The following is a 17,039-nucleotide window of genomic DNA, read 5'->3' on the forward strand; positions in this document are numbered from 1 at the left end:
CTAACCCTCCCTCAGTAGGTGGAGCCCCCCCCCCCCCCCCCAAAAGGCCTAACCCCCCCCCCCTCACTGGGTATATATATATATATACATATAACCCTGACCCTCAACCCTGAATCATGTTTATAAGAGTCTTCCTATAGATGTGAGTAAAGGCTTTTATTTTGTACTGACAATTACAGGAAGTGGTGTGTCTTATTGTGGTAAGTGACTGTGTGCTCACAGTTGAGATGAGAGTTTCAAAGTCCAGCAGCATTCCTGTGAGGGTTCAGGGTCCAGGTCCAGGTTCGGGTTCAGGAGAGAAGCAGCATGGAGCAGCGGAGGATCCTGTGTGTCGGTCTGGTTTGTCTGGACATCATCAACGTGGTCGACAAATATCCTGAAGAAGACACGGACAGCAGGTTAGCTCACAGGCTAAAGCTATCTACTGCAGGTTAGCTCACAGGCTAATGCTACCTACTGCAGATTAGCTCACAGGCTAATGCTACCTACTGCAGGTTAGCTCATAGGCTAATGCTATCTACTGCAGGTTAGCTCACAGGCTAATGCTACCTACTGCAGATTAGCTCACAGGCTAATGCTACCTACTGCAGGTTAGCTCACAGGCTAATGCTACCTACTGCAGGTTAGCTCACAGGCTAAAGCTATCTACTGCAGGTTAGCTCATAGGCTAATGCTATCTACTGCAGGTTAGCTCACAGGCTAATGCTATCTACTTCAGGTTAGCTCGCAGGCTAATGCTATCTACTGCAGGTTAGCTCACAGGCTAAAGCTAGCTACTGCAGGTTAGCCCGCAGGCTAATGCTATCTACTGCAGGTTAGTTCACAGGCTAATGCTATCTACTGCAGGTTAGCTCACAGGCTAATGCTACCTACTGCAGGTTACCTCACAGGTTAGCTCACAGGCTAATGCTACCTACTGCAGGTTAGCTCACAGGCTAATGCTATCTACTGCAGGTTAGCTCACAGGCTAATGCTAACATCAGCAGGTTAAGTTTATTATTTTTTGAACCTGCAAATACAAAAAGATAAATGTTCTTTTTCGCTCACAGTTAACAATGAACTGTTAGCAGCTCCACAGAAGTTAATGATGAATAATCACCTCAACCAGACAGATGTGATCAGTTATTGATGATGTATTGATTATCTCTGTACCTTCAGGTGTGTTTCTCAGCGTTGGCAGCGAGGCGGCAACGCCTCTAACTCGTGCACGGTGCTTTCTCTGCTGGGTGCGCCGTGCGCCTTCATGGGCTCCCTCACTGCTGGACCTGTGGCAGAGTGAGTACTGATCAATATATCTATAGATATATATAGATGTAGAGATATAGATATATATATATATATATATATATATATATATAGATGTAGAGATATATATATATATATATATATATATATATATAGACAGTATAGTAAGTGTTGTGTTGATCAGAAGCATTTCAGACACTAGTTGCTGCGATGTCCAAACAGAGACACCAGTAGGGTTCAGGTGAGGACAGTCTTCTGTCTGTAGTTTTATTTTGAAGGACAGGACAGATATAAAACTGTTTCCTGTCTGTAGTTTTATTTTGGAGGATTTTCGGAAGTCCCATATCGACGTGTCGCTGGTGACTGAGCATGCTCAGTGCATCCTTCCAGCGTCTGTGGTCATCAGCAACATGAGCACAGGAAGCCGCACCATCCTGCACATGAACAGGTGTGTGTGTGTGTGTGTGTGTTTGTGTGTGTGTCACTAACGGTTTCTGTTTCAGAATTATCGTCGTCAAGGAGACGACGGCTCCGCCCCCCCTGCACCAATCAGAACAGGGTTAGTCTCTGCCAGTGGTTTTATTTTGAAGGGCAGGTAAAAGTGCTTCCTGTGTGTTTCAGCTTCATCGTGAATGACTTCCTGCGGCGTTCCGTCGAAACCTCGGCCGTGGTTTGGCAGGTCAAAGGTCAAACTCCGTGTGCATGTTGTGTGGTTTGTCCGTCCAGCGGCTCTCGCACCGTCGTTCTGTCCGACACGTAAGACTTCGTTACCATGGAGACAGGCGTGTGATCAACTTCAACTCCAGCTTAGCGCCGCATGATGATTGATCAGCTGATTGATAGAGACGTTACTGAGCATGCTCAGTGTTAACTCAGCTCTGATTGGCTGATGATGAAAACCTGAATCTGCAGCTGGAAGAGTTTCTTTAAATGTGACCAAACCAGTTTGAACCAGTTTGAACTGGTTTGAACTGGTTTGAACTGGTTTGAACCGGTTTGAACCGGTTTGAACTGGTTTGGTGTGTCTGATGGTTTTTGAAGTGAACTCTTCACAGTTGAAATCTGTTTCCATGGTGACTGATTGACTTAATGAGGTTTAATTTTAACTGATATTTAAAATGAAAGACTTCCTGTTTGTGCCATGGGTCACATGACTGTAAATGACCTCGTTAACAATCTTGCAGACACTCGTTTAATTAAACTCGTTTAATTCCGTCGTCCGGTGTGTGTTGTTCTCTGATGATGAAGAATGGAGGAACAGTAACTGTGATGTCACTTCCTGCAGGAACCTTCCTGACGTCACAGAAAACGATTTTTCCAAAGTTGATCTTCGTCAGTTCAAGTGGATCCACATCGAGGTAAACCCGGTTACACCACCCTGACCCAGGTTACACCGGACTGTAGTACTACTGTAGTACTACAGAGTACACAGTACTGCAGTACTACTGTAGTACTACAGAGTATTTTCCCCTCAGGGTCGTAACGCGGAGCAGCAGGTGAAGATGATCCAGCAGGTGCAGATCTATAACAGCAGGTTGCCACAGCAACAGAGGATCACCGTCTCCGTGGAGATCGAGAAGACGAGGGAGGAGCTGTATCAGCTGTTTGCTCACGGTGACGTGGTACGAGACACGTCTGTCCTCTGTCACGTCTGTCCTCTGTCACATCTGTCCTCTGTCACATCTGTCACATCTGTCACATCTGTCCTCTGTCACATCTGTCCTCTGTCACATCTGTCCTCTGTCACGTCTGTCCTCTGTCACATCTGTCCTCTGTCACGTCTGTCCTCTGTCACGTCTGTCCTCTGTCACATCTGTCCTCTGTCACGTCTGTCCTCTGTCACGTCTGTCACGTCTGTCCTCTGTCACGTCTGTCCTCTGTCACGTCTGTCCTCTGTCACATCTGTCACGTCTGTCCTCTGTCACATCTGTCACGTCTGTCACGTCTGTCACGTCTGTCCTCTGTCACGTCTGTCCTCTGTCACGTCTGTCTTCTGTCACGTCTGTCCTCTGTCACGTCTGTCCTCTGTCACATCTGTCACATCTGTCCTCTGTCACGTCTGTCCTCTGTCACGTCTGTCCTCTGTCACATCTGTCACGTCTGTCCTCTGTCACATCTGTCCTCTGTCACGTCTGTCCTCTGTCACGTCTGTCCTCTGTCACATCTGTCTTCTGTCACGTCTGTCCTCTGTCACGTCTGTCCTCTGTCACATCTGTCCTCTGTCACATCTGTCCTCTGTCACGTCTGTCCTCTGTCACATCTGTCACGTCTGTCCTCTGTCACGTCTGTCCTCTGTCACATCTGTCTTCTGTCACGTCTGTCCTCTGTCACGTCTGTCCTCTGTCACGTCTGTCACATCTGTCCTCTGTCACATCTGTCCTCTGTCACGTCTGTCCTCTGTCACATCTGTCACGTCTGTCCTCTGTCACGTCTGTCACGTCTGTCCTCTGTCACGTCTGTCCTCTGTCACATCTGTCCTCTGTCACGTCTGTCCTCTGTCACGTCTGTCCTCTGTCACATCTGTCACGTCTGTCCTCTGTCACATCTGTCACGTCTGTCACGTCTGTCACGTCTGTCCTCTGTCACGTCTGTCCTCTGTCACGTCTGTCTTCTGTCACGTCTGTCCTCTGTCACGTCTGTCCTCTGTCACATCTGTCACATCTGTCCTCTGTCACGTCTGTCCTCTGTCACGTCTGTCCTCTGTCACATCTGTCTTCTGTCACGTCTGTCCTCTGTCACGTCTGTCCTCTGTCACGTCTGTCCTCTGTCACATCTGTCCTCTGTCACGTCTGTCCTCTGTCACGTCTGTCCTCTGTCACATCTGTCACGTCTGTCCTCTGTCACATCTGTCACGTCTGTCACGTCTGTCACGTCTGTCCTCTGTCACGTCTGTCCTCTGTCACGTCTGTCTTCTGTCACGTCTGTCCTCTGTCACGTCTGTCCTCTGTCACATCTGTCACATCTGTCCTCTGTCACGTCTGTCCTCTGTCACGTCTGTCCTCTGTCACATCTGTCTTCTGTCACGTCTGTCCTCTGTCACATCTGTCCTCTGTCACATCTGTCCTCTGTCACATCTGTCCTCTGTCACATCTGTCCTCTGTCACATCTGTCACGTCTGTCCTCTGTCACATCTGTCTTCTGTCACATCTGTCTTCTGTCACGTCTGTCCTCTGTCACGTCTGTCACATCTGTCCTCTGTCACATCTGTCCTCTGTCACGTCTGTCCTCTGTCACATCTGTCACGTCTGTCCTCTGTCACGTCTGTCCTCTGGCACGTCTGTCCTCTGTCACATCTGTCACGTCTGTCCTCTGTCACGTCTGTCCTCTGGCACGTCTGTCCTCTGTCACGTCTGTCGTCTGTCACGTCTGTCCTCTGTCACATCTGTCCTCTGTCACGTCTGTCACATCTGTCACGTCTGTCCTCTGTCACGTCTGTCCTCTGTCACATCTGTCCTCTGTCACGTCTGTCACGTCTGTCACGTCTGTCACGTCTGTCGTCTGTCACGTCTGTCCTCTGTCACGTCTGTCCTCTGTCACGTCTGTCCTCTGTCACGTCTGTCACGTCTGTCACGTCTGTCACGTCTGTCACGTCTGTCACGTCTGTCCTCTGTCACGTCTGTCCTCTGTCACATCTGTCCTCTGTCACGTCTGTCCTCTGTCACGTCTGTCCTCTGTCACGTCTGTCACGTCTGTCCTCTGTCACGTCTGTCACGTCTGTCGTCTGTCACATCTGTCCTCTGTCACGTCTGTCCTCTGTCGCGTCTGTCCTCTGTCACATCTGTCACGTCTGTCCTCTGTCACATCTGTCACGTCTGTCCTCTGTCACGTCTGTCCTCTGTCACATCTGTCCTCTGTCACGTCTGTCCTCTGTCACGTCTGTCCTCTGTCACGTCTGTCGTCTGTCACGTCTGTCGTCTGTCACGTCTGTCCTCTGTCACGTCTGTCCTCTGTCACATCTGTCCTCTGTCACGTCTGTCACGTCTGTCACGTCTGTCACGTCTGTCACGTCTGTCACGTCTGTCGTCTGTCACGTCTGTCCTCTGTCACGTCTGTCCTCTGTCACATCTGTCCTCTGTCACGTCTGTCCTCTGTCACGTCTGTCGTCTGTCACGTCTGTCCTCTGTCACGTCTGTCGTCTGTCACGTCTGTCACATCTGTCCTCTGTCACATCTGTCCTCTGTCACATCTGTCCTCTGTCACATCTGTCCTCTGTCACGTCTGTCACGTCTGTCCTCTGTCACATCTGTCCTCTGTCACGTCTGTCCTCTGTCACGTCTGTCCTCTGTCACGTCTGTCCTCTGTCACATCTGTCCTCTGTCACGTCTGTCCTCTGTCACATCTGTCCTCTGTCACATCTGTCACGTCTGTCCTCTGTCACATCTGTCACGTCTGTCCTCTGTCACATCTGTCACGTCTGTCGTCTGTCACGTCTGTCCTCTGTCACATCTGTCCTCTGTCACGTCTGTCCTCTGTCACGTCTGTCCTCTGTCACATCTGTCCTCTGTCACATCTGTCCTCTGTCACATCTGTCACGTCTGTCCTCTGTCACGTCTGTCCTCTGTCACATCTGTCCTCTGTCACATCTGTCCTCTGTCACATCTGTCACGTCTGTCACGTCTGTCACGTCTGTCCTCTGTCACGTCTGTCACGTCTGTCGTCTGTCACGTCTGTCACGTCTGTCCTCTGTCACGTCTGTCCTCTGTCACGTCTGTCCTCTGTCACATCTGTCACGTCTGTCCTCTGTCACGTCTGTCACGTCTGTCCTCTGTCACGTCTGTCCTCTGTCACATCTGTCCTCTGTCACATCTGTCACCTCTGTCACGTCTGTCACGTCTGTCGTCTGTCACATCTGTCCTCTGTCACGTCTGTCCTCTGTCGCGTCTGTCCTCTGTCACATCTGTCCTCTATCACGTCTGTCCTCTGTCACATCTGTCACGTCTGTCCTCTGTCACGTCTGTCCTCTGTCACGTCTGTCCTCTGTCACATCTGTCACGTCTGTCGTCTGTCACGTCTGTCCTCTGTCACGTCTGTCCTCTGTCACGTCTGTCGTCTGTCACGTCTGTCGTCTGTCACGTCTGTCATCTGTCACGTCTGTCCTCTGTCACGTCTGTCCTCTGTCACATCTGTCCTCTGTCACGTCTGTCACATCTGTCACATCTGTCCTCTGTCACGTCTGTCACATCTGTCCTCTGTCACGTCTGTCCTCTGTCACATCTGTCACATCTGTCACATCTGTCCTCTGTCACGTCTGTCACATCTGTCACGTCTGTCCTCTGTCACGTCTGTCCTCTGTCACATCTGTCCTCTGTCACGTCTGTCACATCTGTCACATCTGTCCTCTGTCACGTCTGTCACATCTGTCCTCTGTCACGTCTGTCCTCTGTCACATCTGTCACATCTGTCCTCTGTCACGTCTGTCACATCTGTCACATCTGTCCTCTGTCACGTCTGTCACATCTGTCACATCTGTCCTCTGTCACGTCTGTCACATCTGTCACGTCTGTCCTCTGTCACGTCTGTCACATCTGTCACGTCTGTCACGTCTGTCCTCTGTCACGTCTGTCCTCTGTCACGTCTGTCCTCTGTCACATCTGTCACGTCTGTCCTCTGTCACATCTGTCCTCTGTCACGTCTGTCCTCTGTCACGTCTGTCACGTCTGTCGTCTGTCACGTCTGTCGTCTGTCACGTCTGTCCTCTGTCACGTCTGTCCTCTGTCACGTCTGTCCTCTGTCACGTCTGTCACGTCTGTCCTCTGTCACATCTGTCCTCTGTCACGTCTGTCACGTCTGTCCTCTGTCACATCTGTCCTCTGTCACATCTGTCACGTCTGTCCTCTGTCACGTCTGTCCTCTGTCACGTCTGTCCTCTGTCACGTCTGTCACGTCTGTCACGTCTGTCACGTCTGTCCTCTGTCACATCTGTCACGTCTGTCCTCTGTCACGTCTGTCCTCTGTCACATCTGTCCTCTGTCACATCTGTCACGTCTGTCCTCTGTCCTCTGTCCTCTATCCTCTGTCACGTCTGTCACATCTGTCCTCTGTCACATCTGTCACGTCTGTCCTCTGTCACATCTGTCCTGTCACGTCTGTCCTCTGTCCTCTGTCACATCTGTCCTCTGTCACATCTGTCACATCTGTCCTCTGTCACGTCTGTCCTCTGTCACGTCTGTCACGTCTGTCCTCTGTCACGTCTGTCCTCTGTCACATCTGTCACGTCTGTCACATCTGTCCTGTCACGTCTGTCCTCTGTCACGTCTGTCCTCTGTCACATCTGTCCTCTGTCACATCTGTCACGTCTGTCCTCTGTCACGTCTGTCCTCTGTCACGTCTGTCCTCTGTCACATCTGTCACGTCTGTCCTCTGTCACGTCTGTCTTCTGTCACGTCTGTCCTCTGTCACGTCTGTCACGTCTGTCACGTCTGTCACGTCTGTCCTCTGTCACGTCTGTCACGTCTGTCACGTCTGTCACGTCTGTCACGATTGTCCTCTGTCACATCTGTCACATCTGTCACGTCTGTCCTCTGTCACGTCTGTCCTCTGTCACATCTGTCACGTCTGTCCTCTGTCACGTCTGTCCTCTGTCACATCTGTCCTCTGTCACGTCTGTCCTCTGTCACGTCTGTCCTCTGTCACGTCTGTCCTCTGTCACATCTGTCACGTCTGTCCTCTGTCACATCTGTCCTCTGTCACGTCTGTCACGTCTGTCACGTCTGTCCTCTGTCACATCTGTCACGTCTGTCCTCTGTCACATCTGTCACGTCTGTCCTCTGTCACATCTGTCACATCTGTCCTCTGTCACGTCTGTCCTCTGTCACATCTGTCCTCTGTCACATCTGTCACGTCTGTCCTCTGTCACATCTGTCCTCTGTCACGTCTGTCACGTCTGTCCTCTGTCACATCTGTCATCTGTCACGTCTGTCACATCTGTCCTCTGTCACATCTGTCACATCTGTCCTCTGTCACATCTGTCACGTCTGTCCTCTGTCACGTCTGTCCTCTGTCACGTCTGTCCTCTGTCACGTCTGTCCTCTGTCACATCTGTCCTCTGTCACATCTGTCACCTCTGTCACGTCTGTCACGTCTGTCGTCTGTCACATCTGTCCTCTGTCACGTCTGTCCTCTGTCGCGTCTGTCCTCTGTCACATCTGTCCTCTGTCACGTCTGTCCTCTGTCACATCTGTCACGTCTGTCCTCTGTCACGTCTGTCCTCTGTCACATCTGTCACGTCTGTCCTCTGTCACGTCTGTCGTCTGTCACGTCTGTCCTCTGTCACGTCTGTCCTCTGTCACGTCTGTCCTCTGTCACGTCTGTCCTCTGTCACATCTGTCGTCTGTCCTCTGTCACATCTGTCCTCTGTCACGTCTGTCACATCTGTCACATCTGTCCTCTGTCACGTCTGTCACATCTGTCACGTCTGTCCTCTGTCACGTCTGTCCTCTGTCACGTCTGTCGTCTGTCACGTCTGTCCTCTGTCACGTCTGTCCTCTGTCACGTCTGTCACGTCTGTCCTCTGTCACATCTGTCCTCTGTCACGTCTGTCACGTCTGTCACGTCTGTCACGTCTGTCCTCTGTCACATCTGTCACGTCTGTCCTCTGTCACTTCTGTCCTCTGTCACTTCTGTCCTCTGTCACATCTGTCCTCTGTCACATCTGTCACGTCTGTCCTCTGTCCTCTGTCCTCTATCCTCTGTCACGTCTGTCACATCTGTCCTCTGTCACATCTGTCACGTCTGTCCTCTGTCACGTCTGTCACGTCTGTCCTCTGTCACGTCTGTCACGTCTGTCCTCTGTCCTCTGTCACATCTGTCACATCTGTCCTCTGTCACGTCTGTCCTCTGTCACGTCTGTCCTCTGTCACGTCTGTCACGTCTGTCACGTCTGTCCTCTGTCACGTCTGTCCTCTGTCACATCTGTCACGTCTGTCCTCTGTCACGTCTGTCCTCTGTCACGTCTGTCTTCTGTCACGTCTGTCCTCTGTCACATCTGTCACGTCTGTCCTCTGTCACATCTGTCCTCTGTCACGTCTGTCTTCTGTCACGTCTGTCCTCTGTCACATCTGTCACGTCTGTCCTCTGTCACATCTGTCCTCTGTCACGTCTGTCACGTCTGTCACGTCTGTCACGTCTGTCCTCTGTCACGTCTGTCCTCTGTCACATCTGTCACGTCTGTCACGTCTGTCACGTCTGTCCTCTGTCACGTCTGTCCTCTGTCACATCTGTCACGTCTGTCCTCTGTCACATCTGTCCTCTGTCACGTCTGTCACATCTGTCACGTCTGTCCTCTGTCACGTCTGTCACGTCTGTCCTCTGTCACATCTGTCACGTCTGTCCTCTGTCACATCTGTCCTCTGTCACGTCTGTCCTCTGTCACATCTGTCACGTCTGTCCTCTGTCCTCTGTCCTCTGTCACATCTGTCACATCTGTCCTCTGTCACGTCTGTCCTCTGTCACGTCTGTCACGTCTGTCACGTCTGTCACATCTGCCACGTCTGTCCTCTGTCACATCTGTCACGTCTGTCCTCTGTCACATCTGTCACGTCTGTCCTCTGTCCTCTGTCCTCTGTCACATCTGTCACATCTGTCCTCTGTCACGTCTGTCCTCTGTCACATCTGTCCTCTGTCACGTCTGTCACATCTGTCCTCTGTCCTCTGTCACATCTGTCACGTCTGTCCTCTGTCACATCTGTCACGTCTGTCACATCTGTCCTCTGTCACATCTGTCCTCTGTCACATCTGTCCTGTCACGTCTGTCCTCTGTCCTCTGTCACATCTGTCCTCTGTCACATCTGTCACATCTGTCCTCTGTCATATCTGTCACGTCTGTCCTCTGTCACATCTGTCACATCTGTCCTCTGTCATATCTGTCACGTCTGTCCTCTGTCACATCTGTCACGTCTGTCCTCTGTCACGTCTGTCACGTCTGTCACATCTGTCCTCTGTCACATCTGTCCTCTGTCACATCTGTCCTCTGTCACGTCTGTCCTCTGTCACGTCTGTCCTCTGTCACATCTGTCACGTCTGTCCTCTGTCACATCTGTCACGTCTGTCACATCTGTCCTCTGTCACATCTGTCCTCTGTCACATCTGTCCTGTCACGTCTGTCCTCTGTCCTCTGTCACATCTGTCCTCTGTCACATCTGTCACATCTGTCCTCTGTCATATCTGTCACGTCTGTCCTCTGTCACATCTGTCACATCTGTCCTCTGTCATATCTGTCACGTCTGTCCTCTGTCACATCTGTCACGTCTGTCCTCTGTCACGTCTGTCACGTCTGTCACATCTGTCCTCTGTCACATCTGTCCTCTGTCACATCTGTCCTCTGTCACGTCTGTCCTCTGTCACGTCTGTCCTCTGTCACATCTGTCACGTCTGTCCTCTGTCACATCTGTCCTCTGTCACATCTGTCCTCTGTCACATCTGTCCTCTGTCACGTCTGTCCTCTGTCACATCTGTCCTCTGTCACATCTGTCCTCTGTCACGTCTGTCACATCTGTCACGTCTGTCCTCTGTCACATCTGTCACGTCTGTCCTCTGTCCTCTGTCACGTCTGTCACGTCTGTCACGTCTGTCCTCTGTCACGTCTGTCCTCTGTCACGTCTGTCACATCTGTCCTCTGTCACGTCTGTCACGTCTGTCCTCTGTCACGTCTGTCACATCTGTCACGTCTGTCCTCTGTCACATCTGTCACGTCTGTCCTCTGTCACATCTGTCACGTCTGTCCTCTGTCACATCTGTCACGTCTGTCCTCTGTCACATCTGTCCTCTGTCACGTCAGTCGTCTGTCACGTCTGTCCTCTGTCACATCTGTCCTCTGTCACGTCTGTCCTCTGTCACGTCTGTCCTCTGTCACGTCTGTCCTCTGTCACATCTGTCACGTCTGTCCTCTGTCCTCTGTCCTCTGTCACATCTGTCACGTCTGTCACGTCTGTCCTCTGTCACATCTGTCCTCTGTCACATCTGTCCTCTGTCACATCTGTCACGTCTGTCCTCTGTCACATCTGTCACGTCTGTCCTCTGTCACATCTGTCACGTCTGTCCTCTGTCCTCTGTCCTCTGTCACATCTGTCACGTCTGTCCTCTGTCACATCTGTCCTCTGTCACGTCTGTCCTCTGTCACGTCTGTCCTCTGTCACGTCTGTCCTCTGTCACATCTGTCCTCTGTCACATCTGTCCTCTGTCACGTCTGTCACATCTGTCACGTCTGTCCTCTGTCACATCTGTCCTCTGTCACGTCTGTCCTCTGTCACATCTGTCCTCTGTCACATCTGTCCTCTGTCACGTCTGTCCTCTGTCACGTCTGTCACGTCTGTCACATCTGTCCTCTGTCACATCTGTCACGTCTGTCCTCTGTCACATCTGTCCTCTGTCACATCTGTCCTCTGTCACATCTGTCCTGTCACGTCTGTCCTCTGTCCTCTGTCACATCTGTCCTCTGTCACATCTGTCACATCTGTCCTCTGTCATATCTGTCACTTCTGTCCTCTGTCACGTCTGTCCTCTGTCACGTCTGTCACGTCTGTCCTCTGTCACATCTGTCACGTCTGTCCTCTGTCACATCTGTCCTCTGTCACATCTGTCCTCTGTCACGTCTGTCCTCTGTCACATCTGTCCTCTGTCACATCTGTCCTCTGTCACGTCTGTCACATCTGTCCTCTGTCACATCTGTCCTGTCACGTCTGTCCTCTGTCCTCTGTCACGTCTGTCCTGTCACGTCTGTCCTCTGTCCTCTGTCACGTCTGTCCTCTGTCACATCTGTCCTCTGTCACATCTGTCCTCTGTCACGTCTGTCCTCTGTCACATCTGTCCTCTGTCACATCTGTCCTCTGTCACGTCTGTCCTCTGTCACATCTGTCCTCTGTCACGTCTGTCACGTCTGTCCTCTGTCCTCTGTCACGTCTGTCCTCTGTCACGTCTGTCCTCTGTCACATCTGTCCTCTGTCACATCTGTCCTCTGTCACGTCTGTCACGTCTGTCCTCTGTCACGTCTGTCCTCTGTCACGTCTGTCACATCTGTCATGTCTGTCACATCTGTCCTCTGTCACGTCTGTCCTCTGTCCTCTGTCACATCTGTCCTCTGTCCTCTGTCACATCTGTCCTCTGTCACGTCTATCCTCTGTCACGTCTGTCCTCTGTCCCCAGGTCTTCGTCAGTAAAGACGTGGCTCGACACTTCGGCTTCCAGACGGCTCAAACTGCTCTGAGAGGACTCTACAGCCGGGTCAAACAGGGGTAAGTGGAGGTCAAAGGTCAGGGTTAGGGTCATAGATAGCTAACCCTGACCCAGAGATAGAGTAACAATATATATAAGGGTTAGGGTTAGCTATATAACCCTAACATGATTAATTCAGTCCTCATATTTCTCTCAGTGTAACAGGAAGTGAGATTCTCAGTGTAACAGGAAGTGAGATTCTCAGTGTAACAGGAAGTGAGATTCTCAGTGTAACAGGAAGTGAGATTCTTGTTCCTGGTTCTGTTGACACTCAAATACAGTTTAATGTATTTCCTCATTTGGTTGTTTTAACTTGTTCTGAGATGAAGCTTCAGCGTCTGACCTCTGACCTCTGACCCCTGTCTGCAGGGCCGTCCTGATCTGTGTCTGACCCCTGACCTCTGACCCCTGTCTGCAGGGCTGTCCTGATCTGTGTCTGACCCCTGACCTCTGACCCCTGTCTGCAGGGCTGTCCTGATCTGTGTCTGACCCCTGACCCCTGACCCCTGTCTGCAGGGCCGTCCTGATCTGTGTCTGACCCCTGACCTCTGACCTCTGACCCCTGTCTGCAGGGCCGTCCTGGTCTGTGCCTGGGCAGAACACGGAGCGGACGCTTTGGGTCCTGATGGTTTATTGATCCACTCCGACGCTTTTCCTCCGGAGACGCTGGTCGATACTCTCGGAGCCGGAGACACGTTCAATGCAGCCGTCATCTACAAGCTGTCCAACGGTGAGACCCTGACCCTGACCTGAGACCCTGACCCAGACCCTGACCCTGACCCTGACCCTGACCCTGACCCTGACCCTGACCTGAGATCCTGACCTGAGACCCTGACCCTGACCCAGACCCTGACCCTGACCTGAGATCCTGACCTGAGACCCTGACCCAGACCCTGACCCTGACCCTGACCTGAGATCCTGACCTGTGTGTGTGTGTGTGTGTGTGTGTGTGTGTGTGTGTGTGTGTGTGTGTGTGTGTGTGTGTGTGTGTGTGTGTGCGTGTGCGTGTGCGTGTGCGTGTCTCAGGGCTCCACCGGGCCAAACGGTAACGTAGACGTGTTCTTTACGTTTCTGTTTCCAGGAGGAAGTTTGCAGGACGCTCTGACCTTCGGCTGCAGAGTCGCCGGCAGGAAGTGTGGTTTCCATGGTTACGACGACATCAGTGAAGAGTTCAGTGACGGCTAAGTGCAGCTAAACCAACGAAGAAGAAACCAGACGATGTTTCAATTACATTAAAACGGTTTGAAATGTGAAGTTTGATAAAATCTGAATCAGTAGTTTAAGGTTATAAGATGACTAACTGTATATTTGATTATTAAAGATTATTATAAGATGACTAACTGTATATTTGATTATTAAAGGTTATAAGATGACTAACTGTATATTTGATTATTAAAGGTTATTATAAGATGACTAACTGTTGTATATTTGATTATTAAAGGTTATAAGATGACTAACTGTATATTTGATTATTAACTGCTAACAAACTGATGATTAAAGACATTAAAATGATAACGTGATGATTTACTTTACTACCTGATAGTAGCGTCGTTCAACTTAATAAAATAAGTCAAATTCATTTCCTGATTATTTATTTCTGAAGGTTAGGAACATTTATCTGAAATGGGTCAGGGTTACCCTAGGGTTAGGGTTACCCTAGAGTCAGGGTTAGGGTTACCTTAGGGTCAGGGTTAGGGTTACCCTAGGGTCAGGGTTAGGGTTACCTTAGGGTCAGGGTTAGGGTTACCCTAGGGTCAGAGTTAGGGTTACCGTAGGGTCAGGGTTAGGGTTACCCTAGAGTCAGGGTCAGGGTTACCCTAGGGTCAGGGTTAGGGTTACCTTAGGGTCAGGGTCAGGGTTACCCTAGAGTCAGGGTTACCCTAGGGTCAGAGTTACCCTAGGGTCAGAGTTACCCTAGGGTCAGGGTTACCCTAGGGTCAGAGTTACCCTAGAGTCAGGGTTACCCTAGGGTCAGAGTTACCCTAGGGTCAGAGTTACCCTAGAGTCAGGGTTACCCTAGAGTCAGGGTTACCCTAGAGTCAGGGTTACCCTAGGGTCAGGGTTAGGGTTACCCTAGGGTCAGGGTTAGGGTTACCCTAGGGTCAGGGTCAGGGTTACCCTAGAGTCAGGGTTACCCTAGGGTCAGGGTTAGGGTTACCCTAGGGTCAGGGTTAGGGTTACCCTAGGGTTAGGGTTACCCTAGAGTCAGGGTTACCCTAGGGTCAGGGTTAGGGTTACCCTAGGGTCAGGGTTACCCTAGGGTCAGAGTTAGGGTTACCGTAGGGTCAGAGTTAGGGTTACCGTAGGGTCAGGGTTACCTTAGAGTCAGGGTTACCCTAGGGTCAGGGTTAGGGTTACCCTAGGGTTAGGGTTACCGTAGGGTCAGAGTTAGGGTTACCCTAGGGTTAGGGTTACCCTAGAGTCAGGGTTAGGGTTACCCTAGAGTCAGGGTTACCGTAGGGTCAGAGTTAGGGTTACCCTAGGGTTAGGGTTACCCTAGGGTCAGGGTTAGGGTTACCCTAGGGTCAGGGTTACCCTAGGGTCAGGGTTAGGGTTACCCTAGGGTCAGGGTTAGGGTTACCCTAGGGTCAGGGTCAGGGTTACCCTAGAGTCAGGGTTACCCTAGGGTCAGGGTTAGGGTTACCCTAGGGTCAGGGTTAGGGTTACCCTAGGGTTAGGGTTACCCTAGAGTCAGGGTTACCCTAGGGTCAGGGTTAGGGTTACCCTAGGGTCAGGGTTACCCTAGGGTCAGAGTTAGGGTTACCGTAGGGTCAGAGTTAGGGTTACCGTAGGGTCAGGGTTACCTTAGAGTCAGGGTTACCCTAGGGTCAGGGTTAGGGTTACCCTAGGGTTAGGGTTACCGTAGGGTCAGAGTTAGGGTTACCCTAGGGTTAGGGTTACCCTAGAGTCAGGGTTAGGGTTACCCTAGAGTCAGGGTTACCGTAGGGTCAGAGTTAGGGTTACCCTAGGGTTAGGGTTACCCTAGGGTCAGGGTTAGGGTTACCGTAGGGTCAGGGTTAGGGTTACCTTAGGGTCAGGGTTAGGGTTAGGGTTCTGGCAGACCTGATCGAGGGTCTGAGTACAGACAAAAGACCAGTCCTGATCTGAGGTCTGGATGGCCCTAAAACATTCTGTGGTTTGTAATCAAAGTATTTTGAAATCTATTCTCTGAGAAACGAGCCGGACTGGAGCGATGTGGTCCACAGGGTTAGGGTTATGTGGTCCACAGGGTCAGGGTTATGTGGTCCACAGGGTCAGGGTTATGTGGTCCACAGGGTCAGCAGCAGTCTGAAGGGGTTTTAGTGAGACCTGTAAAGACACCATTACAACAGTCGAGCCTCCTGAAGATGAACGCACGGACAGTCTTTTTATGTTTGACGTTTTTAAGATGATAGGCCGACTTTGTAAATGTCTTAATGTGGTTTCAGATTCAGGTCTGAGTCCATGACCTCGATTCAGGTCTGAGTCCATGACCTCGATTCAGGTCTGAGTCCATGACCTCGATTCAGGTCTGAGTCCATGACCTCGATTCAGGTCTGAGTCCATGACCTCGATTCCTGGCTTGGTCTTCACTGACTGACACTGCGCGCTGACCCCTAACCCTTCCGCTGTGGTTACCTATAGACCAAAAATAGTTCCTGTCCTTTAAGTAAGATTCAAACCAGTTTAGGGCCAGAAAGTCCGACCCAGTTTTGTGGTCGACCGTGTTGAATGCAGGTCGGAGTAATCCAGTCCAGTTCAGTACAGTCCAGTTCAGTCCAGTACAATCCAGTCCAGTACAGTCCAGTCCAGTACAGTCCAGTCCAGTAATACTCTGAAGTGTTTACGCGTATGTCATTGAAGACCTTTAGAAGAGCACCCTAACCCTAAAGATGGCAGGTTTGATGAGGGCCTGAGACACATTTGTCCAGATTGTTCTTTTTTAATAATGTTCGATGACGTCTGAGAGAAGAGACAAAGATCTTGGACTTGGTAAGGAAGCACTGACTGCTGGTCCGGTCCTGGTAGACCCAGGAGGGTTTGTTGGTCCTGGTAGACTCAGGAGGGTTTAGGGTTCGGGTTGATCGGAGCAATCACGTTAGGGTTACTGTGCTCTAGGAGAGAGAACCCCCTAACCCTAACCCTGACCCCCTAACCCTAACAGGGTCAGGGTTAGGGGTTAGGGGGTTACTTTGTTTGTTTTATTAAGTTATTGTGGCTTCAGTTAGATTACAGGCGTCGCACTGATGTAGTAACAGGGTTTCACCACAGGAGGGCCTGACTGACCCTCTCTGAACCCTAACCACCCAGCCTGACCCTAACCACCCAGCCTGACCCTAACCACCCAGCCTAACCCTAACCACCCAGCAGTAACCCTAACCACCCAGCCTGACCCTAACCACCCACCCTGACCTTAACCACCCTCTCTGAACCCTAACCACCCAGCCTAACCCTAACCACCCAGCCTGACCCTAACCACCCAGCCTGACCCTAACCACCCAGCCTAACCCTAACCACCCTCTCTGAACCCTAACCACCCAGCCTGACCCTAACCACCCTCTCTGAACCCTAACCACCCAGCCTAACCCTAACCACCCAGCCTAACC

General features: G+C 51.1%; 1 protein-coding gene and 1 long non-coding RNA gene across 8 annotated transcripts; one reads left to right on the forward strand and one right to left on the reverse strand.

The window, feature by feature from the left end:
• The first annotated feature begins 245 nt into the window (after positions 1–245).
• Positions 246–14,003, forward strand: khk (ketohexokinase). Of its 7 annotated transcripts, XM_053317082.1 has the most exons (11): positions 250–398; positions 1,159–1,275; positions 1,559–1,693; positions 1,867–2,001; positions 2,531–2,603; positions 2,721–2,867; positions 12,385–12,473; positions 13,026–13,183; positions 13,535–13,737; positions 13,775–13,894; positions 13,954–14,003. In XM_053317082.1, exons 1-9 carry the CDS (start codon positions 307–309, stop codon positions 13,636–13,638), a joined length of 1,050 nt encoding a protein of 349 aa, XP_053173057.1. In that variant the 5' UTR covers positions 250–306; the 3' UTR covers positions 13,639–13,737; positions 13,775–13,894; positions 13,954–14,003. The 7 variants fall into 7 exon arrangements, with proteins under 7 accessions (XP_053173061.1, XP_053173057.1, XP_053173060.1 ...); XM_053317085.1 differs by lacking the exon at positions 1,867–2,001; XM_053317084.1 differs by lacking the exon at positions 1,559–1,693.
• Positions 12,884–13,296, reverse strand: LOC128356911 (uncharacterized). Its single transcript, XR_008321206.1, has 3 exons — positions 13,284–13,296; positions 13,007–13,234; positions 12,884–12,901 (listed from the first exon to the last, which is right to left on the reverse strand). It is a non-coding gene; the product is annotated as an uncharacterized LOC128356911 (long non-coding RNA).
• Positions 14,004–17,039: the final 3,036 nt, after the last annotated feature.

This window comes from Scomber japonicus, chromosome 4 (assembly GCF_027409825.1).
Source record: "Scomber japonicus isolate fScoJap1 chromosome 4, fScoJap1.pri, whole genome shotgun sequence".
Taxonomy (NCBI): domain Eukaryota; kingdom Metazoa; phylum Chordata; class Actinopteri; order Scombriformes; family Scombridae; genus Scomber; species Scomber japonicus.